The sequence below is a fragment of the Leucoraja erinacea genome, chromosome 21 (genome assembly GCF_028641065.1).
Source record: "Leucoraja erinacea ecotype New England chromosome 21, Leri_hhj_1, whole genome shotgun sequence".
Lineage (NCBI taxonomy): Eukaryota > Metazoa > Chordata > Chondrichthyes > Rajiformes > Rajidae > Leucoraja > Leucoraja erinaceus.
Genome location: NC_073397.1, coordinates 1980291 through 2006800, shown reverse-complemented (window position 1 = coordinate 2006800; position 26510 = coordinate 1980291). Strand labels below are relative to the sequence as shown.

At 51.4% G+C, this 26510-nt stretch overlaps 1 protein-coding gene across 1 annotated transcript; it reads right to left on the bottom strand.

Moving 5' to 3' along the window:
- Window positions 1-24995, bottom strand: eif6 (eukaryotic translation initiation factor 6). The gene is made up of 6 exons (XM_055651978.1): window positions 24834-24995; window positions 16192-16277; window positions 12449-12624; window positions 4280-4456; window positions 2806-2987; window positions 1-180 (listed from the first exon to the last, which is right to left on the bottom strand). Exons 1-6 carry the CDS (start codon window positions 24938-24940, stop codon window positions 171-173), a joined length of 738 nt encoding a protein of 245 aa, XP_055507953.1. The 5' UTR covers window positions 24941-24995; the 3' UTR covers window positions 1-170.
- Window positions 24996-26510: the final 1515 nt, after the last annotated feature.

Here is a 26510-nt window from a genome sequence, read left to right as displayed (position 1 = left end):
TTTATCTTTTTATAGTAAATAGCAAATTATTTGTTTAATCGACACTGACCATTCAGCAATGTTATATTTTACATTCAGACTTTGTTCGTGGTAAACGGGAGGTGAACAACGACGGTGGCACTGTCGGTCGGCTGCCAGTCCCGGCACAGCCCAGCCAGTGGGTCAGCGTCCTATGTCAGGCTGGGGGAGAGAGAGGGGGGGGGGAGAGAGGGAGAGAGAGAGGGAGAGAGGGAGAGAGAGGGAGAGGGAGAGAGAGGAGAGAGAGAGAGAGAGAGAGAGAGGGAGAGAGAGAGAGAGAGAGAGAGAGAGAGAGAGAGAGAGAGAGAGAGAGAGAGAGAGAGAGAGAGAGGAGAGAGAGAGGGGAGAGAGAGAGAGAGAGAGAGAGAGAGAGAGAGGGGAGAGGGAGAGAGAAAGGGAGAGAGAAAGGGAGAGAGAGAGAGGAGAGAGAGAGAGGGAGGGAGGGGGAGGGAGAGAGAGGGGGGGAGGGAGAGGGAGAGGGAGAGAGGGAGGGGGGGAGAGAGAGAGAGGGGAGGGGGAGAGAGAGCGAAGGGGGGGGGGGGATTGAGAGAGAGGGGAGGGGAGGGGGAAGGAGAGAGGAGGGAGAGAGAGAAGGAGGGGGAGTAAGGGAGGTGGAGGGAGTGAGAAGGGGAGGGAGTGAGAAGGGGAGGGAGAGAATAAAAACATGTCAGCATCACTCCACTAAAGGCCAACATCTGGCCAGCACACAGTAACCATTCATTACACAGGTAGTGCAGTGCCTCAAGTCCTGGTCCAAGGTAGATCCTGACCTCGGGCACTGTCTGTGTGGAGTTTGCACATTCTAAAGCTGTGGAGAGTGGTAGGTACCCCACTGCTCTAGTGGGCAGAGGATGAGGGGGGGGGTGGGGAGGGTGGGGGGGGCGGTTTGAGGGGTTTGTTTTGTGAGCCAGCACAGACTCGATGGGCCGAACTTCCATTCATCAACGTTGCAAAGAACCACGTAAATAAATAAAACATGGCCGGATACAGACGGCTACTGGGAGAGGGCGCTGGAGGCAAATGGAAGGCACTGTCCCAGTCACTGCCCAGTGATGTTCCCCAGTGCCCATGCCCAGAGTTGTTCCCAGAGGGTAGGTGCAGGAACTGGGCATCCGTGTGCAGTGCGGCCAGCTCGCCACTGCCTGCAACACCTACAGCTGAGTGTGGCGCATGTTCCCACATGTGGTGCATGTCAGCCTCCGGCAACCACAGTGCCCGCAGCTCCCACTTTTCAGCACAGTGGCGCAGCAGTAGAGTTGCTGCCTCACAGCACCAGAGAGCAGGGTTCGACCCTGACCACGGGTGCTGTCTGTATGGAGTTTGCACGTTCATATTGACAGGTTTGTAGGCGACTGTAAATTGTCCCTGGTGCATAGGATAGAACCAGTGTACGGGGTGATCATTGGTCGGCACGGACTCAGCGGGCCGAAGGGCCTGTTGTTTCCGCACTGTATCTCTAAAATGTAAAGTCTAAAAGCCCCCACTGAAGGTGGGACAAGGAGCCTGCGACGTTGGGAATCAGAGAGCAGACCACGTGGAGGGGGGGATGCAGGTCCGGGCGATCGTGGTGCCGCAGTGGTAGAGTCGCGGCCTTACAGCGAATGCAGCGCCCGAGACCCGGATCCGATCCCTTTGGGTCTTGACCTGAAATGTCGCCCATTCCTTCTCTCCATAGATGCTGCCTTTACCCGCTGAGTTCCTCCAGCATTTTGTGTCCACCTTCCATTTTGTCCAGCATCTGCAGTTCTTTCTTCCACAGGTTTGTAGGTTAATTGGCTCGGTAAATGTCCATTGTGGGTGTAGGATGGTGTTGATGAGCGGGGATCGCTGGTTGGCACGGACCCGGGGGGCCAAAGGGCCTGTTTCCGTGCTGTATCTCTAGGCTAATCTAAAGAGCGTGACGGGGCTGTGAGCCCAGCCTCTCACGGCCCAGGGCACCACAGGGGGAAGCAGCGGGAGCCCTGGATAGAGCGAGCAGGAATATGCCAAGTGGTGAATCTCCGGAGTGGGAGGGGCTGTGGACAGCCTCCATGTGTTGTGTTTAGTTTAGAGATACAGCGCAGAGAGAGGCCCTTCAGCCCACCAAGCCCACGCCAACCACAGATCACCCTGTACACCAGCACTATTCTACACATCAGCGACAGCTTACAATTTTACCAAAACCAATTAACCTGTTCAGTGCCACCCCCAAGTTTACTCGGGTCATGACCAATAGTGACAAACAAACTTGGCAGTGAACTGGTTAACCTACAACCTGTACGTCTTTGGAGTGCGGGAGGAAACCGGAACGCCACAGAGACAATATACGCACGGTCACGGGGAGAACGTGCAAACTCCGTACAGACAGCACCCGCAATCAGGATGGAACCCGGGTCTCTGGCGTTGTGAGGCAGCAACTCTACTGCTGTACCACCATGCTGACTCCCCAGTGCCAGAGGCCGAGGCCACTGAGGAGGGGCTGCCACTGACCACATCCACACAGTGATGGCGGCTTCCGTTCAGTGGTTCAGCTCAGACCGTGGTCCTGTGAGAGGAGGGGGGGGGGAGGGGGAGAAGGATAGGGATAGGTGGGGAGGACGGGGAGGGGAGAGGTGTGGAGGGGGACAGGGAGGAGGGGAGGGGGAAGAGTAGGGGTAGGGGGATGGGGAGGAGGGGGGATGGGGAGGAGGGGGGGGGATGGGGAGGGGAGATGGACAGGGAGGGTAGAGGGATGGGGAGAAGTGGGGTACAGGGAGGGGTAGAGGTTGGGTAGAGGGGGGGGGGTTCCAGGCTGGCCCCAGCACTCACCTGTCGATGAGTGAGTCCCTCATGGTGGTGGCGATGGCGCTGGGCTGCGCTTCGTTGAGCCGGAAGATGCTCTCGATGACGGACAGCTCCGTACTAGTGGTGTCCAGGCCACAGAAGGCACACCAGTCGTTCACCACCAGCCCCCCCCCGATCACCTCACTGCCACGGTTCACCGTGCCCGCCTGCAACACAGCACACCGTCACACAGGGCCCGCCGCACCGCGACAGCAACAATAGGTGCAGGTGAAAGGGACGAGACCCCGGGGCAGAGTGAGGAGCGGAGGGGACGTGTGGAGGGACAGAGAGTGCCAGAGCAGCGACGGTGTGCAGGGTGGTTAGGTGCTGGGGCAGCAGTGACCAGGGGGAGGGTCACTGTGCCTCTCCTCCCCACCCCCCTCCCCCCCAACCCTGGCGCTGAGGGACGGCATCCTGGTGTCCTTGAGTGGCTGCAAACAGGAACCCTGGGCAACGGGCCAGGCCAGGCCAAGGAGGGTGCTACAGTGTGTTGGGTGGGTCGATCCATGATGAGATGTGGAGTGGGGATTCTCAGACACGGCAGGGGGGAAGATAATGCTGATAAGTGTGAGGTGCTACATCTTGGCAGGACAAATCAAAATAGGACGTACATGGTAAATGGTAGGGAATTGAGGAATGCAGTTGAACACAGGGATCTAGGAATAACTGTGCACAGTTCCCTGAAGGTGGAATCTCATGTAGATTGGGTGGTAAAGAAAGCTATTGGTGTGCTGGCTTTTATAAATCAGAGCATTGAGTATAGAAGTTGGGATGTAATGTTAAAATTGTACAAGGCATTGGTGAGGCCAATTCTGGAGTATGGTGTACAATTTTGGTCGCCAAATTATAGGAAAGATGTCAACAAAATAGAGAGAGTACAGAGGAGATTTACTAGAATGTTGCCTGGGTTTCAGCAACTAAGTTACAGAGAAAGGTTGAACAAGTTAGGTCTTTATTCTTTGGAGCGCAGAAGGTTAAGGGGGGACTTGATGGAGGTCTTTAAAATGATGAGAGGATAGACAGAGAGTTGATGTGGATAACCTTTTTCCATTGAGAGTAGGGAAGATTCAAACAAGGGGACATGATTTGAGAAATAAGGGACAGAGGTTTAGAGGTAACACGAGGGGGAACTTCTTTTCTCAGAGTGGTAGCTGTGTTGAATGAGCTTCCAGTGGAAGTGGTGGAGGCAGGTTCGATTTTATCATTTAAAAATAAATTGGATAGGTATATGGACAGGAAAGGAATGGAGGGTTATGGTCTGAGTGCAGGTAGATGGGACTAGGTGAGAGTAAGTGTTCGGCACGGACTAGAAGGGTCGAGATGGCCTGTTTCCATGCTGTAATTGTTATATGGTCATAAGATGAGACACGGGGAGGAGGAGGTGGGCATGGGTTGACATGCAGCTGGGGAGGGACTGGGGACATGGGCGTGGGGAGGGGATAGGGGACGGGGCACTCACCACGAGGGGCACCTGCAACAGGGAGGAGAGCTCGTCCTGGTCGTGGGTGGGGGTTTGGGGGTGGAGCAGGCCGCCCTGGTTACTGAAGCAGCAGTAACTGCCCACCAGCACCTGCTGGGCCACCGTCTGCCGGAACACCTCCACCTTCAGCACGTCCGACACAATCTCCTCCGTCTCCTGCTCTCCCACAGGGGAGAAACACACAGTCACCACAGTGTGAGAATCATCCCATCAAACCTCCCTCGCCCCACACCCCCCCCCCCCCCCCCACACCCCTCCCCCCCACACCCCCCCCGCCTCACATCCCCGCCCCCCTACCCCTACCCGCCCCACCCCCTACATCTACGCCTCACATCCCCTCCCCCTACGCCTACGCCCCACCTTTCCCCCTCCTCACATCAGGGGGCTGGGGGGTGGGGAGTGGGCGTGCCAGGGGAGGGTACTAGGGGAGGGAACCGTACGGGCACTGCGTGCCACAGTTGTGAGACGTTGACCTGCTACAGAATGAGTTGTTGCTGGTTTACACCAGGAGGGGTGAGGTTGTGATGGTTCAGAGTGAACATGTTGAGTAGGAAGGGGGCAGGGCCATGAAGTGATGTGGAAGCAAGACTGAGAATTCCCATTGTAAACGGCAAGCATTGGTGTTGCAGGGGCTGTAAATGGGAGCGGCGAGCTGCAGTGAGCAGCTGGAGGCAGCAGAGGGCGTCTGGAGCCAGGAACCAGCTCTCTCGGTCAAAGCTGCCTATGACTATATTCTGGGTTAAACTGAAGATTGAAACAAAAAGCTGGAGTAACTCAGCAGGTCAAACAGCATCTCTGGAGTTGACGTTCGGGTCAAGACCCTTCTTCAGACTTCTCAATCTCCCAGCAAAAGGAGACAGGTTCTTACCACTCCTATTCCACGCCTCGAATCTAATCTCTCAGTGAAGCCACAGTATTCTAAGCTCCAGCGTGTGTGTCTGGGGCAACATTTCAGTTTCTCATCAAGGGGCAAGCTGCTTGAGGGCTGTGTTCAGCTAAAGACTGGGGGACGCGACACTGCAATAATGACAGGTGTTTCAAAGCCCTCCACTGACTCCCACACATGGTGGAGGGCTGGGGCAGGATGGGGAGTGCCCGCTGTACCATCGCTGACCGCATCATGCTGGCATCCATTGCTGGACATGCCGAGGTGGGTGAACGCAGACCCTTGTGTCAGCGCGCTGCTTCCCCACACCAGTGGGCACAGAGGAACGGGACCCAGGGGCGGGGAGAGGGCTCAGTCTCCGAGCGCACTGGCATTCAGTACAGTCACACCTGACCTGACCTGACCACCACTGCAACTACACCATACAGTCTGAAGAAGGGTCTCGACCCGAAACGTCACCATTCCTTCTTTCCAGTGATGCTGCCTGACCCACCGAATTACTCCAGCATTTTGTGTCTACCTTCAATTTAAACCAGCACCTGCAGTTCTCTTACATTCTTCCACCATACCCATGATCCTCCCAACTTGCCTTTCAAACTGCTGCGTTTAAACTACTAGATTACTTAACATTCACCAATTCATGATTGCAAAACAATTGGAGCAGACGGCTTGCATGGTAAAGGATCCGTGCTGACTTATAAAGTTCTTCAGGAAGGTCCGTGCTCTGTGCTCTGGAGAGGCTGAACAGCACTGACAGACCTGGCTGGAATTGTTGCAAGGGGTGTCGGCATTAGTAGGCTGGTATATTGAAAGATGTATTTGGATGGTTCTAGAATGTATTTCTCTCATTGATCCTGCACCACTCATCCTGTGCCCACCCACCCAGCACCCCTCACACTCAGCATCTGTGGAGAGAAGGTTGACACCCTTCTTCAGACTGATGCCAGGGAGGGGACGGAACAAAGAATGTAGTCGGAGACACGAAGACTGGTGGGAGAACTGGGAAGGGGGAGGGGATGGAGAGAGAAAGCAAGGGCTATCTGAAGTTAGTTCATACCACTGCAGTGTAAACTACCCAAGCAATATATGAGGTGCTGTTCCTCCAGTTTGCGCTGGGCCTCACTCTGACAATGGAGGAGGCCCAGGACAGAAAGGTCAGATTGGGAATGGGAGGGGGAGTTGAAGTGCGGAGCCACCGGGAGATCAGGTTGGTTAAGACGGACTGAGCGGAGGTGTTGGGCGAAGCGATCGCCGAGCCTGCGCTTGGTCTCTCGCTGATGTACATACAGATGGTGACACCTGGACAACGGATGCAGTAGATGCGGTTGGAGGAGGTACAAGTGAACTGCTGCCTCTATCATGGCTGCTCACCCAATCCAGATCCTGCTCCCACCTTCTCCATAAAACCCTCAAACATCAATACAGACAATGGTTGATTATCTAACATGGATAAACCGGCCTGTTGACCCACTGTCCACACAACCCACAGCCACCTGTGCAAGCCATCCACAGTGGCGCTCATGTTGGGAGGGTAACTGGCCTCTGGACATTGCCCCTACGTGTAGCTGGGTGCAGAATCCCAGGGGAGTATTGAGAACACGGGGGGAATAAAGATGGGGTTAACATCGTTCATGTGATGGGAGGCCATTTGGTCCCTAAAGTCTGCTCCGCCATTCAATCATGGCCGATTTATCTCTCCCTCCTAACCCCATTCACCTGCCTTCTTGCCATAACCCGCCACTAGGTACACACCAGGGACTAAGACGTTGGAATCTTTGACCTCCACACATGCTGCCTGACCCACTGAGTTCCTGCTGGGGTTAATGATTAGTATTTGTAGATGATCTGCTTGGAGCAGGTGGGCTGAAGGCCAGTTTCTGTGCTGGATCCTTCTTCAATGTTGAGGATGCTTGGCTCCACCCCGTAGACAGTCCAGATTTCAACTGCCCTGCCCTCAAATATCAGTCGCTCTCCCACTGCTGGTCTTAAACTAGTCAACAGTGTTTCATTGCCACATGCAACGGGTCCACAACACAACGTTCTCATTGCAGACCCCCACAAAACACTCAATCCTCCCCCCCCCCCACACGGCCTGGGATCGGGCCCTGGGATTTGTCCATGGTCACCACTGTTAATCCATCTCATTCAGGAGTAATGTCCCCCTTGCAGCCAAATCCATCAACCACCATAATGAACACAAATGAGAAGCATTCAGTTCCACACACACATTGCCACTTTAATCTTTCCTGGTATCATTCTTTCCCTGATAAATTCAGTTATAAACACACAGACACAGGCCCTTTGGTCCACCCAGTCCATGCCGACCAGGATTCTATCCAGCGAACCCCGTTTCCTGCAGCTGCAACTAATTACCCTCAGGATTTTTATAAAGCTCTGCAGCCTGTGTGGCGGGCTGTGGATTACGTGTGCAGACAAGAGCAGGTCAAGGCCATTCAGCCCATCAGGAGCTCCCGTCTCTTCTCTTGCAGATTACACGGCCCTGTAAATTGCCCCCCATGTGTGTGCAGCTGCAGAGTGTGGGGGAGATGATCAGAATGTGGACAACATTGTGGGATTAGTGTTTGTGGATGTTGGCCGATGGCTGGCATGGCCTCGATGGGCCGAAGTGCCTGTTTCCACGCATAATCTTTACACATCTGTGCGGTTTGTCCTCGAGTGGAGGAACCAAAGGCAATTGGAATGCGGCTGTGCTGAACGCCTCCATTCAGTGCCTCGGTCCCACTGGCCACGCCCACTCCCGCCCTGACCCACCGCCTTGGTCTCCCAACAGTACAGAGAAGATTCACGAGGATGTGGCCAGGACTCGAAGGGCTGAGCTACAGGGAGAGGATGGGCAGGCTCTGTTCCCTGGAGTGTAGGAGGATGAGGGGTAATCTTCAAGGTGTATAAGATTACGAGAGGAATAGATCGGATAGATGCAGAGCCTCTCGCCCAGAGGACATGGGTTTTATGGTGGGGGGGGGGGGGAGAATTTCTAGGAACCCGAGGGACAAGAGATTGTGAGTGTATGGAATGAGCTGCTGTAGGAGGTAGTTTAGGCAGGGATTATTGTGACGTTTACAAAGGAATTAAACCCCTTTCCCACGGTACGAGTTCATTCCAAAAGTTTCTCCCGAGTTTGCCCTGATTCGAACTCGTAGATTTACGGTAATGGCCGCTCGTCGGTACTCGGGGCTCTCGTGGACATTTCTCAACATGTTGAAAAATCTTCACGAGTCTTCCTGAGCTTACCTGCCATTAGCGAGTCTTCCCGAGTACCTGCCGTTAGCGTTACGAGTCGCTAAGAGATGTTCCCGAGCTCCGACGTACCCGCTACGTTAATTCCCCATGCTTACCACAAGTTTTTTTTAAAACTCGGGAGAGCTCTTGGAATGAACTCGTACAATGGGACAGGACTATTAGACAGGTACACGGGTAGGACAGGTTTAGAGCAATATGGGCCAAACATAGGCAAGTGGGACCAAGTGTAGCTGCGACCATGTTGGTCGGCGTGGACAAGTTGGGCCAAAGGGCCTGTTTCCACACTGTATCACTCTATGACTGCCTCCAACGATGATCCCTGTACGTAACAGCGGCCAGTTGTGATGCAGTCACCCACATCTACCTGTAACGTTCATGCTTTGTCTATCCAAGATGCTGTCTGATTGAGTCAAGGGTGTTTCATTGTCATATGCTCTGACAAAGGATGAATGAAACGCTTACTGGCAGCAACTTAACAAGCAGGGTATTTGGAGCATGTTGTTTTGTTCCAGATTTATTTTATATTCTCTAGCTGCCCTGACTGGTTAGTATTTGAATGTGTCCTGGACACCGTGGTCTCCATTTCCTCAGCTCTATCACTCCCCCTCTCTCAATGCCGACACACTGCTTTCCTCATTATCCAATTGTGGAGGAGGATCACTGGCTGAGACCTTCAGTCTGTTTGTTCTCCACAGATGCTGCCTGACCTGTGAAACCGTTTGTTTTTATTCCAAGGAGCGGCTCCTGGATGTGGCTTCAGAACAACCAGTCTCCGTTCCAACTCAGTGGAGAGATTCTAGAGCTGTTGCCATGGCTACAACATCCAACACTTTCTCCTTCAAAAATGTGAGAATCTTCACACTCCAAATCCTTTTACTCAATGAAACGGCATGACATAAGGGGGGGAGGTGACAGCTCGCGTCTAATCAGCTGGCATGCATGCAAACAAAGGTGCTTCTAGACACCACAATATGGAGAGTTCTCTAAATCAATCACCCTAAACCCGCCTAACTATTCCCCTGAAGATAGACACAAAATGCTGGATTAACTCAGCGGGACAGGCAGCATCTCCGGATGGAAGGAACGGGTGACGTTTCAGGTCGAGACTGAAAGAATCTTCTGTCTTCAGTTTAAACAAGCATCTGTAGTTCCTTCCTACACTAACTATTTCCCTGATGTTTCTGTTGTGTGGTCCAAGGACACGAGTGCAAAGGGGCTAAAACACAGCATTTAAGTAAAATAGACACAAAATACTGCAATACAGGCAGCATCTTTGGAGAGAAGGAATGGGCGACGTTTTGGGCCGAGAACCTTCTTCAAACGTCACCAATTCCTTCTCTCCGGAGGTGCTGCTCGTCCCGCTGAGTTACTCCAGCATTTTGTGTCAATCTTTGGTTTAAACCAGCATCTGCAGTTCCTTCCTAACATTGAAGTAACCTTGCTGGCAACAACACTCACCAGATTGTTGGCAATCTACCCAGCTCAGCTCCATATGGAGCAGGCAGGGAGATGCATCTTCTCAGAACCAAACCCCTGCTGGCCTGAGGTAAGCAGGAGGGGGGGATTACACAGACAATGTGGGGGGGGGGGGGGGGGGGAAGGGGCGATTACACCAGGAAATGTGGGGGGGGGGGGGGATGAGTTGGGCATAAGAGCCAGTTTCCGTGTTGCATAGCAATATGATTAACACTTTAATTCTATCGATGGGCACATTTTACACGTTTAAAAGACGTTCAGACAAATAGAGGGGAAAGCTCGAGAGGGCTGAACGCGGAGAAATGGGACTACCTCATGCACCTTGGTTGGCACGGACAGGTTGGGCTGAAGGGCCTGTTGAGGTGTGGTTTGACTATGTCCCCGTGTTCCTGACCCCTGCACCAGAGTGGTGCTGACATCTCATCTGTTACTCTCCCTCAAAGGGCGGTCAGAGTGGAACATTTGCATATCTTTAAGGCACATGTGGACAGGCGCTTGACAAGGCAGTGAATGTTTACCCTGGGTGGACAAGAGCATGTCGAATCAGAAGAGCCGTCACTAACACAATGGCGGGAGTGTTGGTGATTCCCTGGGGCGGGCGCATGTTTACTTGGAACGCCACAGACTGATTAGAGCAGCACAGCAACTAGCCCTTTGGCCCACAGTGTTTGCGCTGAACACCACACCAAGTTAAACGAATTCCTTCTGCCTGCGTGTGATCCATGTCCCTCCATCCCCAACTTCCAATCTAAAAGGCTTGCAAATGCCACGAATGTATGTGCTTCCATCATCCCCCCCCCCCTAGCAGTGGGTTCCACGCACTGTGTAAAATGACCATGCCCCAATCAACTCCTTTAAACACTACCCCTCTCACCGTAAAGCTCAGGAAAAGCTTCTGACTGTCTACCCTATCTTCGCCTGTGTTATGTACTTCTATCAGGAGTCCTCTCAGCCTCTGATGCTCTAGTGAAAATGATCCACGTTTGTCCAATCTCTGCTCGGAACTAAGATTTTCTAATCCATGCAGCATCCTGGTAAACCTGCACCTTCCCCAAAGCCTCCACATCTTTCCTGCACTGGGGTGACTGGAGCTGCATACAATACTCCAAATGCGAACAAATCATAGTTTAATCAGTCTGTAGAAGGAAACGTCGCTCATTCCTTCTCTCCAGAGATGCTGCCTTACCCGCTGAGTTACTCCAGCATTTCGTGTCCACCATAGTTTTATACGGCAGTAACAGGACTTCCAGTCTCTTACTCAATGCCCTGCATGATGAAGGTGATCGTACCATACGCCTTCGTTACCACTATCTAATTCTGTTGCCACTTTCAGGGTTTGCATCTCAAGATCCCTTGTATATTGTTCCTTCCTAAAGGGCAGTTTTTCCTCACAGAAATGAACACGATGTTCCAGTATTGATTAGACCACTGTTTTGAAAAGGTTCACCTTGACTTCCATGTACCCCATGCACTGCTAAGTATTTTAACCACTGACTCAATTTGCCCCCACCTCAACATTTTTCACTGTACATCGGTACACGTGGCAATAAACTGAAACAGAAACCTTCAACAAATAGTGCATAGATCAGGGGTCGGCAACCTGCGGCCCGTAACCCAAAATCATCCGGCCCGCAGGCGGATTTCCCCCCCGTAATTATCTGGCCCGCCGAGCTGTGGCTGTACCGCATCCTGCGCAAAGACGCCGGCATGGCCGCGCACCTTCTGTGTACACGTGATAGATATGGCCCGCTACCCGCCCGCCCACAGACGTGCGTCCTGGCCCCAATGCAGAACAAGGTTGCCATGACCCCTGTTTGTGCCTCCTGCTAATATCACCTCTCCTCTTTTTTCCCCCCCTGTCAATATGTAATACTTCATACCTCTCAACATTACATTTCAGCCGAAGGTAGACACAAAATGCTGGAGTAACTCAGCATCTCTGGAGAGAAGGAATGGGCGAAGGGTCTCGGCCCGAAAGGTCGTCCATTCCTTCTCTCCAGAAATGTTGCCTCACCCGCTGAGTTACTCCAGCATTTTGTGTCTTCCTTCGATTTAAACCAGCATCTGCAGTTCTTTCTTATAGCCCATCCACATCGCATTTGTCTGCACCTCCTTTCCTCCTCGTCCTCCGCAGCCTCCAGGTTTTGTCTTTGTCTTGTGTACTCGAACTCAAGCGAGTAAAGATAAAACGTGCTGCCTGAAGTGAGACTTGCTGGGGTTGGATGGAACGTTGGAGTGAGGTCTTGTCTACCTGCCCCCCCCCCCCCCCCCCCCCCCCCCCCACCCCTTACTCAGCACAGACCACAAATCATGCTGGCCCCTGCTCCATCAGTATCCCGAGACCATGGCGAGTAGAGAGCACCCACACCCTGCTGAGGTCCGGGAGAACCAAAGATACAGGCAATAACGGTGCCCAGTGCCAATGGTACCCAGGGGCAGCACTGCCCAGACGGCACTGCCCAGCACTGCGCTGGTCCCCTGCACCATGCCCACCACGGGGCAATGCGGGCAGAGGGCAGACTTACCCTGTCGAGGTCGGGGTGCACCAGGGCCACGTAGTCGTTGCAGGCGATGACGTTGCCCAGTGCGGACAGGCGCTCCTCCACTCGCTGGATGGCCACAGCATCGGGCAGACAGTTGCGCAGGTGTTGCAGCTCCTGGTCAGTTGTATTGTTGGGCACCAGCAGCCCATGCCGGTTACCTGTTGCAACCAACACCATTCATTAGATCAGGACCATGCACCATTCACACAAACGCTATGATCTATAACAAAGTTTACCTCTACAACACGGTGATAACAGGCATAAAGAGCCTGTCCCACTTGGCGATTTTCTCTAGCAACTGCCGGCATCATTGACTGACGTAACAGGTCACCGGAATATTTGCGGCGTGGCGACGCATTGATGCGCGGTGTCGCAACATTTTTTTTGTCGCCGCTGGATTTTGAAATGTTCAAAATCTTTCGGCGACCCTGATACATCAGCCAATCACGCCGGCAGTCGACGAAAAAAATGGCCAAGTGGGCAGGCCCTTAAGGTTATGGAGCAAGCAGACTGGCCCCTTCAAGTGGAAGTGTGACTCTGAGGGCAAGCTCACTGGCCCCTGGTGTTCCCCAAAATGCCTCCAGAGGGTGGTCTCCTTATAAATCAACACTTCATTCACACAAACTGTACGGGAAGATGCCTACAATGTTCGCGGGCACCAGAATGTACATTTTACTCCCTTCACATGGGTTCCCAGCAAGACTGCAATGATAAATATTTAAAACTATCGCTGTAATATTTTCAACACCCAGCGGTAATGAGGTCATCTCCATTAGACAAGTCCATGATGGATGGAGAATTGAGAATTGCAGACTTTGTGTTTTGTATTTGCAGTCTCCTGTGTCTCTACTGATTAGGAAGCTGGGAGGAGGTTTGAATGGAGAGTAAACACCATCTGGGGGTGGCCGGGAGGAAGGGCCTCTGTCTGTGCTGTTCTCACAACCGTACACGGGTTTCTCACCAAATCCAGCACAGATTCAAATGCAGGTTCATCCAGAATGTCAACCCTGCACTCAATGTTTAGTGAGGTCGCGGTAGTGATGGAATGCGGAGATAGGGCAGGGAGATGGAGCTGAGATCAGTCCACACTCTGACCACACTTCTCCTTTTCCCGTTGAGTTAGCTGTAGAGTGTGCTGGGCCTGTTTTATACATCAGTCCCAAACATATGGCTCTATATTCTTCTACTTTCTTTATTTAATGTTGGACAATGCAGCAGCCAGAAAATATCATTGTAAAACAGACAGCTTTTGCAGGAGAAGACTGTACACTTTGGCCATTTGCACAACGATTGCATTGCAAATGAGGACGGGTAATCTCAGAAGTGTTTAGCATTGATGTATTGAGTGAGAGCTGAGCAAAGGGGAGGGAACACACTAAGCTAACCCCCAGGTACAGCAGCGGAGGCAGGGAGAGGGTGGGCAGGGAGACCCTTGCCCCAGGGCAGCTTTGTATGGGAGTGCTCGAAGCTGCTGCCAAAGCCCAGAGGCAGCAGGCAGAGGAAACAGCACAAATCAGGAACACTTCCAGCCCGACCAGAAGAAATTAAACTCCTTACCCACGATATAACCTTAAAGATGACAATTATGAAGTGACACATTGCAAGGGGAATGCACGCAATCCAATTGCGATCAGTGTTTAGAGCACATTACACAGGCAGGCAGGCAGGGCTCCACATCCATCCCAGCCAGGATCACAGCGTTGCAAACATTAAATATTCATGGCTGTCACTTCCATCAGCCCAGCACTGCAGTCAAGTGGAATAAATTACACAGCAGCAGCGGCAGCAGCAAGGATCGACCCTGCGAGTGTCACACACACCCTTCCCACACTGGGACCACAGCCGAACCCCAACCACAACGAGAACCCTGGCAGCAACATTCAACGCAAATTGGGTATGTTCTGAAGGAGCAAGCATGTTTAAGGAGCAAGTCATCAGGAAAGATTAGCATAGGAATGAAAACGTTTCAAGAACCTTTTGCATAAAAGAAAGATTTGAGTGGAGTAGAATGGTTTTCCTGGACCAGGGCTGGTTCGCTGGGGTCAGGGCTGGTTCGCTGGGGTCAGGGCGGGTTCGCTGAGGTCAGGGCGGGTTCGCTGGGGTGGTTTTTCGCTGGGGTCACCAGGGCTGGTTCGCTGGGGTCAGGGCGGGTTCACTGGGGTCAGGGCGGGTTCGCTGGGGTCAGGGCGGGTTTTCGCTGGGGTCAGGGCGGGTTCGGGGGTCAGGGCTGGGGTGGGGGTCAGGGCGGGTTCGCTGGGGTCAGGGCGGGTTCGCTGGGGTCAGGGCGGGTTCGCTGGGGTCAGGGCGGGTTCGCTGGGGTCAGGGCGGGTTCGCTGGGGTCAGGGCGGGTTCACTGGGGTCAGGGCGGGTTCGCTGGGGTCAGGGCGGGGTTGGGGTCAGGGCGGTTTCGCTGGGGTCAGGGCGGGTTCACTGGGGTCAGGGGTCAGGTTCTGGGGGTCAGGGCGGGTCACTGGGGTCAGGGCTGGGTTCACTGGGGTCAGGGCGGGTTCACTGGGGTCAGGGCTGGTTCACTTCACTGGGGTCAGGGCTGGTTCACTGGGGTCAGGCTGGTTCACTGGGGTCAGGGTGGGTTCACTGGGGTCAGGGCTGGTTCACTGGGGTCAGGGTGGGTTCACTGGGGTCAGGGCTGGTTCACTGGGGTCAGGGCTGGTTCACTGGGGTCAGGGCTGGTTCACTGGGGTCAGGGCTGGTTCAGGGCTGGTTCACTGGGGTCAGGGTGGGGTCAGGGTGGGTTCACTGGGGTCAGGGCTGGTTCGCTGGGGTAAGGGTGGGTTCGATGGGGTCAGGGCTGGTTCGCTGGGGTCAGGGCTGGTTTGCGTTGGGGTCAGGGCTGGTTCGCTGGGGTCAGGGCACTGGGGTCAGGGCTTGGTTCACTGGGGTCAGGGTGGGTTCACTGGGGTCAGGGTGGGTTCACTGGGGTCAGGGTTGGTTCACTGGGGTCAGGGTGGGTTCGTTGGGGTCAGGGCTGGTTCGCTGGGGTCAGGGCTGGTTTGCTGGGGTCAGGGCTGGTTCGCTGGGGTCAGGGCTGGTTCGCTGGGGTCAGGGCTGGTTTGCTGGGGCACAGACAAGGTTTAGAAGGATGAATCAGACAGACACTACAAAGAAAGCAGGAAAGAATTCAAGCAGGGAATTAGCGGGGCCAGATGTGGTGAGCCTAATTAAAGACAATCCCAAGGCCTTTATACATACTGTACAAATAAGTGGGTAATTCAAGATAATTCAAAGATAAAGGAGGGAGTTATAGGCAGGGTACTCAACATTGTATCAGTATACAGCACTGGGGACAGTGAGATCGGTGTGGGCGACACTAATGTGCAAGGCCAGTTTGGGAAGCAAGTGGTGGTGTTGGGTCTCTTGTCCCAGGTGGGTGAGGGGGCTCAGGCCTTGACGATCTATCTCTGCAATTTCTGACTCTGACTGGAAATTATTGGCCGGTGTGATTTGTATCAGTGGAGGGAGTGGGGTGGGGGGGGCGGGGGGGAGATGTTGTCACACAACATTCCTGTATCGTACCTTGGTGTGTGTGAATGTCCGTGGTGTGGGAGGCTGAGGCCAAGTGCTGGCAAGTGGCATGTGTACGTATACAATACACAGGTGCTTACGGGTAGGAAAGACACAGTGGCCAATGGACATCTTCATGCTGCACAACGCCATGAGCACAATGGGGCCCAGCAATCACATAACCAATCTGTGTTTAAACTCACCAACACACATCCTCCCGATGATCCGGCATCCCGCGATGGAAGCATGCACCACCGGAATAGTTTCTGATAATTCCCCTTCAAAGACACTGGAAGCAGAGCAGAGCAGAGCAGATTAGCAGCACACTGGCACCACCTCACTCTGACCATACTAACCCACTGAGCATCAGGGTGCAAGAAGAGAAACCCAGTGAAAGATCAGCTAGTCGTCAGCTCACACCCAACCAGACCCAGAGAAAAGGAAGAGGTGATGTTTCAGATTGAGTCCCCCCTTCAGGGTCTCGACCCAAAATATCACCAATCTCTTTTCTCCAAAGATGCTTCCTGCCCCGCTGAGTTACTCCAGCTTTTTGTGTCTTTTTTCGGATTAAACCAGTATCTGCAGTTCCTTCCTACACTAACCAGGGTGAGGTAACGGCACTCCTCAGTCTGCATCAATCAGCATTGCTTGGGCAATGGAGGCAAGGCATGGAAGCAGCATGACTGACCAACCGACCACGCTGACCAGTGGACACCCGCCCACCCATGATACTCACCCCTGCCTTCTCACGCAGGCAGTTAGCGTCCAGTTTGCCCGGACAGAGTGCAGTGCTGCCAGTGAGCAGCCAAATGTACTCCAGGTGATCAGCCCACCCCCTCCCCTCATACCCCCTCCATTCCCCCTGAAACCCACCTCTACCTGGGGAAATATATCTGCAACCCTCCCCTTTATATGCTTCGACCACAGCCCCTCCACACGTGTTCCACTGTGGGGAGCAGTGCCCCAGTGACCCTGCCACATGCCCGCAAGTCTATAGTTGATTGTTACACGCACGGGTGTGAGTGGGAAGAATGAAAGCCTCAGCTGCTGCAGCTTTACACATCAACCTCCCCGTACTCAGTGAGCACAGCAGCATGCAGCACCTTTCTCTAACTTTAAGTGGTATGAATATTGATTTCTCTAACTTCATGTAACTCTTACATCCCCCCTCTGTCCATCCCACCCCCACCTGTCGTATTAGCTTCAGTCGTCTTGTTTAGTTTCATTGTCTGTAACTCGTTTTCACCTAGCTCACAGTAAATAATGGCCTGTTTCCTTTATCGTCATCACTCTTTTTGCATATCTTTCATTCATTTGTTCTATATCTCTCGATATCACCGTCTATATCTCTCGTTTTCCTTTCCCCTGACTCACAGTCTGAAGAAAGGTCTCAAGCCAAATGTCACCTACTCCTTTTCTCCAGAGAAGCTATCTGCCCTGTTGAGTTACTCCAGATTTTTGTGTCTAACCCTGTTTTCTGTTTTCAATGCCCTGACCATTAAGGCCCCCTCTCCCTAACAATGGTGATAAATCACAACACAAAGCGCAGGAACTCAGTGTGTCAGGCAGCATCTGGGGAGGGAATGGACTGGCCAGGACACATCTTCTGACTCATATTATCGAGAAAATTGCCAGCCATGCTGACAATCTGCGTTGGAATCTTCAACAATTTATTGTGCTCCATCCACAGTGCGATTGTTTGTCAATCCTCTCCTACACTTCACCATTCAGTCTATGTCCTAGCGCACCAGTGCTGCCCAAACAAATCATCTCACGTGTCTAGATTAAACTCCATTTGCCATTTCTCAGCCCATTCACCAAATCCTGTCTGCAGAATTACAAGCAGCAATCTACACACACACACACCGCATCATCGCCGTGACTCGGGTCATTGGAGCACGAGTGATCGGATCAGCCGATGGAGCCCATGGCTGGGGCACGGCTCGGCACCATGGAGGCCTCAGGAGAGGACCCGGCAGCTTTGTGGCTCAACCTCAACCTGGCTGCAAACCTGTACCCTGCTTTCAACGGTAATGACTGTAACTGTAGCCTGGTCTCTGTGACGGCACCAGAATACAACAACCCTGTCACCCAAACATGACCGCTCCTCCCCTCTACTGTGCTTTGCTCCCAGTTGCAAAACGTTATTGATGAAAATCAAAATGGCTGCAGATGCTTCAATCTTGATATAAAATCACAAATTAGCAGATCTAGCAGCACCTGAGAAAATCAAATCAAAATGAATGTGTCACGTTTGGAAGAGCTTTCTTTGGAACGGTTTCTTTGGAGGTTGGAAGGAGTGATACTAGATGCTGCAATGCATGGGCTCAATGCTGGGTCAGTCGCACATGACGGGCCACAGTTCCCATATAAACCACTGATTGATTAAGGAATGTAGATGTCTCGGGAATTCTTGGCCCCAGAGCAGTATGGACCCCAGTGCCAGCACACAAACCAACCTCCCTTCTAATGACTCCAATTATACCTCACACTGCCTTGGCAAGGCCAGCAGCAGCATCAAGGATGAGTTGCACCCTGGCCACTCCCTTCGCCCATCAGGCAAAGTTATAGAAGTATGAAAACGCACACCTCCAGATTCAGGGACAGTTTCTTCCCAACTTTTATCAGGCAATTGAATCATCTTACCACAACCAGAGAGCATTTTGGTTTCACCGTGTAGAAATTACAGCTGTGTTTGGGACACATGGCTTCACAGGCGTTTGTAATTGCTCAGGTGTGTTTAATTGCCTCCTTAATGCAGGTATAAGAGAGCTCTCAGCAACTAGTCTTTCCTCCAGTCTTTCCATCACCTTTATTGCTGTTTAACAACATGAGGACTAAAGTTGTGCCAATGAAAGTCAAAGATGCCATTATGAGACTGAGAAACAAGGATAAAACTGTTATGAGACATCAGCCAAACCTTAGGCTTACCAAAATCAACTGTTTGGAACATCATTAAGAAGAAAGAGAGCATTGGTGAGCTTACTAATCGCAAAGGGACTGGCAGGCCAAGGAAGACCTCCACAGCTGTTGACAGAAGAATTCTCTCAATAAAGAAAAATCCCCAAACACCTGTCCGACAGATCAGACACACTCTTCAGGAGCCAGGTGTGGATTTGTCAATGACCCCTGTCCACAGAAGACTTCATGAACAGAAATACAGAGGCTGCACTGCATGATGCAAACCACTGGTTAGCAGCAAAACTAGGATGGCCAGGTAACAGTTTGCCATGAAGTACTTAAAAGAGCAACAACAGTTCTGGTAAAAGGTCTGTGGACAGATGAGACAAAGATTAACAGTGATGGCAAGAGCAAAGTATGGAGGAGAGAAGGAACTGTACAAGATCCAAAGCATACCTCATCTGGGCATGTATGGCTGCTGAAGGTACTGGCTCACTTATCTTCATTGATGATGAAACTGCTGATGGTAGTTACATAATGAATTCTGAAGTGTATAGACACATCCTATCTGCTCAAGTTCAAACAAATGCCTCAAAACTCATTGGCCGGTGGTTCATTCTACAGCAAGACAATGATCCCAAACATACTGCTAAAGCAACAAAGGAGTTTTTAAAAGCTAAAAAATGGTCAATTCTTGAGTGGCCAAGTCAACCACCTGATCTGAACCCAATTGAGCATGTCTTTTATATGCTGAAGAGAAAACTGAAGGGGACTAGCCCCCAATACAAGCATAAGCTAAAGATGGCTGCAATACAGGCCTGGCAGAGCATCACCAGAGAAGACACCCAGCAACTGGTGATGTCCATGAATCGCAGACTTCAAGCAGTCATTGCATGCAAAGGATATGCAACAAAATACTAAACATGACTACTTTCATTTACATGATATTGCTGTGTCCCAAACATTATGGTACCCTGAAATGGGGGGACTGTATAAAATGTATAAAAATCTGACAATGTACACTTTAACCATATGTGATTTTTTCTATTACAAATCTCAAATTGTGGAGTACGGAGGCAAATAAAGTAAGTAAGTAAGTTTGTTTATTGGCCAAGGATTCACATACAAGGAATTTGCCTTGGTACTCCGCCCACAAGTAACAACATGGCATACAGTGACAGTTACTAATGACTCAGAAAACACTAAACATTAATAATAATAAACTGTTAAATTTTATCATTAAACATTAATGATAAAACACCATTGCTCAAGCTTGTGAACCAACAAAATACCAGATCAAAGGGAGGCAACAGATTTTTGGCTGTTGAGTAGAGCAACTACTCGTGGATAAAAACTGTTTTTATGTCTGGCTGTGGCAGCTTTGACAATCCGGAGTCACCTTCCAGAGGGAAGTGATTCAAAGAGTTTGTGGCCAGGGTGAGAGGGGTCAGAGAGGATCTTGCCCGCTCGCATCCTGGCCCTTGCAGTGTACAGTTCATCAATGGAGGGAAGGTTGCAGCCAATAATCTTCTCTGCTGATCGGACGATTCGCTGCAGCCTCCAGGTGTCGTGCTTGGTGGCTGAGCCAAACCAGACCATGATGGAGAAGGTGAGGACAGACTACATTGGCTGTGTAGAATTGGACCATCATTGCCTGTGGCAGATTGTGCTTCCTCAGCTACCACAGGAAGTACATCCTCTGTTTTGCCTTTTTGACTGTGGAGTCGATAGTAGCCCCCCACTTAAGGTCCTTGGAGGTGATGGTTCCCAGGAACTTAAAAGACTCCACAGATGTGACTGTGGTGTTGTTGATGGTGAGTGGGGTGAGGGGAAGGGGAGCTCTCGTAAAGTCTACAATCACTTCCACTGTCTTAAGAGCATTGAGCTCCAGGTTGTTGCGAAGGCACCAGGACGCCAGCTGTGACACTTCCTGTCTGTAGGCAGATTCCTCCCCATCCTGGATCAGTCCAATCAGGGTTGTGTCGTCCGCAAACTTGAGAAGCTTGACAGAGGTGTCTGTGGAAGTGCAGTCGTTGGTGTAGAGAGATTAGAGGAGAGGAGAGAGTACGCAGCCTTGCGGTGCTCCTATGCTGAGTGTTTGCGGGTCCGAGATGTGCTTTCCCAGCCTCACATGCTGTTTCCTGTCTGTCAGGAAGTTGGTGATCCACTGACAGAGGGGTTCAGGCACAGTCAACTCGGAAAGTTTGGAGTGTAGTAGCTCTGGCACAATGGTGTTGAATGCAGAGCTAAAATCAACAAACAGGATCCTACCATAGTCCTACGATGGGTCTCAAACATTATGAAGGACACTGTGTTTCCTTATCATGTATCTGTGCACTGTAAAGTGCTTCATTGTATCATGTATTGTTTTTTTGCTGACCAGTCAACTCGCAACAAAATATTTTCACGGTACCTTGGTAATAGCTGATCATCCAAAATCTGAACTTTGTTCTGGCTTTTCCCCCATATCCCTTGATTCCATAACCATATAACAATTACAGCACGGAAACAGGCCATCTCGGCCCTACAAGTCCGTGCCGAGCAAATATTTTTCCTTAGTCCCACCTGCCTGCACTCATACCATAACCCTCCATTCCCTTCTCATCCATATGCCTATCCAATTTATTTTTAAATGATACCAACGAACCTGCCTCCACCACTTCCACGGGAAACTCATTCCACACCGCTACCACTCTCTGGGTAAAGAAGTTCCCCCTCATGTTACCCCTAAAATTCTGTCCCTTAATTCTGAAGTCATGTCCTCTTGTTTGAATCTTCCCTATTCTCAAAGGGAAAAGCTTGTCCACATCAACTCTGTCTATCCTTCTCATCATTTTAAAGACCTCTATCAAGTCCGGAGAATAAAGACCTAACTTATTCAACCTTTCTCTGTAACTTAGTTGTTGAAACCCAGGCAACATTCTAGTAAATCTCCTCTGTACTCTCTCTATTTTGTTGACAAGGATTCCCTGAGCCCTAAGAGCTAAATCTAACTCCCTCTTGAAAACATCCAGTGAATTGGCCTCCACTGCCTTCTGTGGCAGAGAATTCCACAGATTCACAACTCTCTGGGTGGATTTTTTTTCCTCATCTCAGTCCAAAAAGCCCTTATTCTTAAACTGTGGACTCCCCCAACATCGGCAGCATTTTTCCTGCATCTAGCCTGTCCAATCCTTTAAGAATGTTACATGTTTCTACCAGATTCCCTCTCATCCTTCTAAATTCCAGCGAATACAAGCTCAGTCGACTCATTCTTTCATCATATGTCAGTTCCGCCATCCCAGGAATTAACCTGGTGAACCTACACAGCACTCCCTCAATAGCAAGAATGCCCTTCCTCAAATTAGGAGACCAAACTTGCACACAATACTCCAGGTGTGGTTTCACCAGGGCCCTGTACAACTGCAGTTGGACTTCCTTGCTCCTAAACTCAAATCCTCTTGCAATGAAGGCAAGCTTGCAAGCTTTCTTCACTGCCTGCTGTACCTGCATGCTTACTTTCAGTGACTGATGTACAAGGACACTCAAGTCTCCTAATCTGACACCATTCAGATAATGAGTGACATTTCGGGTCGAGGTCCTTCTTCAGACTCCTTCATTAAGGGTCTCGACCCGAAACGTCACCCATTCCTTCTCTCCAGGGATGCTGCCTATCCTGTTGAGTTACTCCAGCATTTTGTGTCTACCTTCGATTTAAACCAGCATCTGCAGTTCTTTCCTGATACTAATCTGCCTTCCTGTTCTTGCCACCAAAGTGGACAATCTCACTTTTATCCACATTATACTGCATCTGCCATGCTTCTGCCGACTCACCCAACCTATCCAAGTCACCCTGCAGCCTCATGGCATCCTCCTCGCAGCTCACACTGCCACCCAGCTTTGTGGAATCTGCAAACTTAGAGATGTTACATTTAATCCCCTCGTCTAAATCATTAATATATATTGTAAATAACTGGGGTCCCAGCACCGAGCCTTGCAGCACCCCACTAGTCACTGCCTGCCATTCTGAAAGGGACCCATTAATTCCTACTCTTTGCTTCCTGTCTGCCAACCAGTTCTCTATCCATCTCAATACCATGTGCTCTAATTTTGCACATTAATCTCTTGTGTGGGACCTTGTCAAAGGCATTTTGAAAGTCCAGATACACCACATCCACTGGAACTCCCTCGTCCATTCTACTTGTTACATCCTCAAAAAATTCCAGAAGATTAGCCAAGCATGATTTCCCCTTCATAAATCCATTCTGACAGACTTTCTGATCCATTCACAGCTTTCCAAATGCACTGCTATAATATCTTTAATAATCAACTCGAGCATCTTCCCCACTACCGATGCAAGGTTAACTGGTCTATAATTCTGTTTTCTTTCTCCCTCCTTTCTTAATAAGTGGCAACTAAATCATCCTCTCTGCCACAGAAGGTAGTTGAGGCCAGTTCATTGGCTATATTTAAGAGGGAGTTAGATGTGGCCCTTGTGGCTAAAGGGATCAGGGGGTATGGAGAGAAGGCAGGTATGGGATACTGAGTTGGATGATCAGCCATGATCATATTGAATGGCGGTGCAGGCTTGAAGGGCCGAATGGCCTACTCCTGCACCTATTTTCTATGTATCTATGTATCCTATTACCAACTTGAGATCTAACTATTCATGTTTCATTCGCAAGAAGACCAACTTGCGAGCAGTCCTGACCTCCCATCCACCTTATTGGAGACCCTTGGACTATCTTTAACCAAACTTCAATGGACTTTATCTTGCACTAAACATTGTTCCCTTTATCCTGTATCTGTATAGTATGGGCAGCTTGATTGCAATCATGTATAGACTTTCCACTAACTTTGTACATGTGACAATAAGAAACTAAACTCGTCTACTCACAACCCATCGTATATCCCGTTGTGTGAGTAGGACTTGTTTAACCCACTTCAAGCTCTTTACCAGCCAGGGAAACTCAGCGGGTGCAGCAGCATCTATGGAGCGAAGGAAATTCGCTCCATAGATGCTGCAGTACCCGCTGAATTTCTCCAGCACTTTTGTCTACCTTCGATTTTCTAGCATCTGCAGTTCCTTCTTAAACTCTTTGCCAGCCAGCTTTGATTTAGCAGTGAACCTGTATACGTTGCAAACTGCATACACTGCCATTCTTATGTTCCACCCATACAGCCTCACTGGGCAATCTGCTAGGAATACCCTCTCTGTACCACCTTGATGTTCTGCCAAATCGAAAACACAACTCCCCCACCTACTTGAAGAATGGTCCCAACCCGAAACATCGCTTGTCCACTCCCTCCACAGATGCTGCCTGACCTGCTGAAATCCTCCAGCACTTTGTGATTTGCTTAAGACTACAGCATCTGCAGTTCCTTGTGGCCCCATGCTCTCTGACCTCCACCCACGACCCTCCTGTGGCATTTGTACCCCATTTGTCCATTGAGCTGCCAGCCCAGTCCCTGCCTCAACCATATTCCAGCAGTGAAGGAAGGTGTGAAATACCATGGGGCAAGGAGAGAAAAGTCGATGAAAGGAACTACAGATGCTGGTTTACAAAAAAAAGGACACAGTGCTGGAGCAACTCAGCAGGTCAGGCAGTGTCTCTGGAGAACACAATGACATCTCAGGTCAGGCAGTGTCTCAAAGAGAACCAGTGGCAGCAACACACGGCGAGGTCTCACCTCCCCAGGTGGCCCTCATCCACCCCAGCCCTCCATGTTCTCCTGCCCACCCTTCCACAACCCCCAACGGCCCTGACACCCCCCCCCCCCTCCCCCCCCAACCCCCCCCCCCCCCCCTAAACCCTGCACAACCCCCTCCCCCACCAGGGGAATCCCTCCCATCCACCACCGACCCCCCTCCCCCACCACCCTCAACAAACCCTCCCCACCCCACAAACCCTCCCCACCCACCCACAGCCCCAGCGGCCCCCAGCCAACCGCCCCCCTCCCTCACCTGTAGAAGTTCTCGGAGCCGCCGATCGCCACCAGGCAATAAGCGTTGGTCAGTTTGGCGAAGCAGCCGATCTCGTTGTTGTTCTCGAAGGAGGCGCGGACGGCCATGGTGAGGGTGAGGGCCTTGGTGTCGGGGCCTTGGTGACGGGGACGGGGCCGGAGTCTGGGCCGGTGTCTCGGTGTCGGGGCCGGAGACTGGGTGTTGGGGCCTGGATCTGGGTGTTGGGGCCTGGGGCCGGGGCACTGGGGTCCCGGTATCGGGGCAACGTGCTCCTCGTCAACGCAGCTTCCGCCAGCGACGTCACGTCCGGCAGCCTACAGGTTGAATAGAGCGCTTTCACCGCCGCCATCTTGGCGCCGGAAGTGCACCGCGGGACCTGTCCGCCTGCCCGGGGCTGCGGGGAGGTAGAGGTGAGGAGCGGAGACCATGGAGACAGAGCAGGGGCCAGGCCTTTCGGCCCGTAGTGTCCGTGCTGAACACGATACAGAGTTACACTAAATATATAGGAAGGAACTGCAGTTGCAGGTTTAGTCTGAAGAAGGGTCCCGACCGGAAGCGTCACCTGTGCATGTTCTCCAGAGATGCTGCCTGACCCGCTGCGTTACTCCAGCACTTTGTGTCTTTTTGTGTATTAACCAGCATATGCGATTCCTTGTTCTACTGTCTGTCTAAAAGTCTCCTAAACACCACTGTTGTAACAGCCCCCGGCAGTGTTCCAGGCCCCACACACTCCCACTATAAACAGGCCTCTTCAGCAGCATAGTCCTGCCGTCCTCATTGTGAGGAGACAACGCTGCCTTCAGGGGGAGAATGGGACGATCACTTCTCTCAACATGACGGCCTAAAGATTGTCGAGGACAAGCTGAACAAAGTCAGTAATGTGGGAGAGGGTGGGCTTGCATAGGAGGTCGGGGACAGAGGCTACAGCATTAGGACTGTAAACTCCTATCTCACCAGTGACTAACTTTACTGTACCACTCTACTGCTTTTTTAAAAATTGCTGTTTTTTTCCCTTTTTCCTTCCGCCCACAAAAGGATATGTGATTCTGTTCCATTCTGTTTGTAGTTTGTTTGGTTGGTTGTTTGTCTTTTTGCACAAAGTCCGTGAGCATTGCCACTTTTCATTTCACTGCACATCTCGTATGTGTATGTGACGAATAAATTTGACTTGACTTGATAAACCTGCTCAGTCATGGTCTAACACCTGATTTGATTTCCTTCCCCAGCAATGGGCGGTGAGCAGAGCAACGAGCCCAGCAGAGAGACCCTGAGAGAAGAGACTGCAGGAGAGGGAGAGGGAGAGGGGGCAGCAGCACGGCCCAGCCAGTCCGAGCCAGCAGACGGAGCCAGCGTTCCCCAGACACACATGGCCAACAAGACCGTTGACGACATGGCCTTCATGGTGGCCTGCACCAACTGGTACTGAGAAGCGGTGACCTGCAGAGGCCCATGGGCCACTTTCACCTTAACGCCACACATGCCCTTTGCGAGTCCGCATCCTCATATTTCTGTTAATAAAGGGGGAGCGTTGTCATCAATCTTCTTTGGGATTATTTGTTCCTGGATTAATCATTGCGATTGGGCTCTGCCTCCTGCAGGGGAAAGATTGTGTCAAAAGTTAAAACATTATAGGAGTAGAATTAGACCATTCGGCCCATCGAGTCTACTTGATCATTC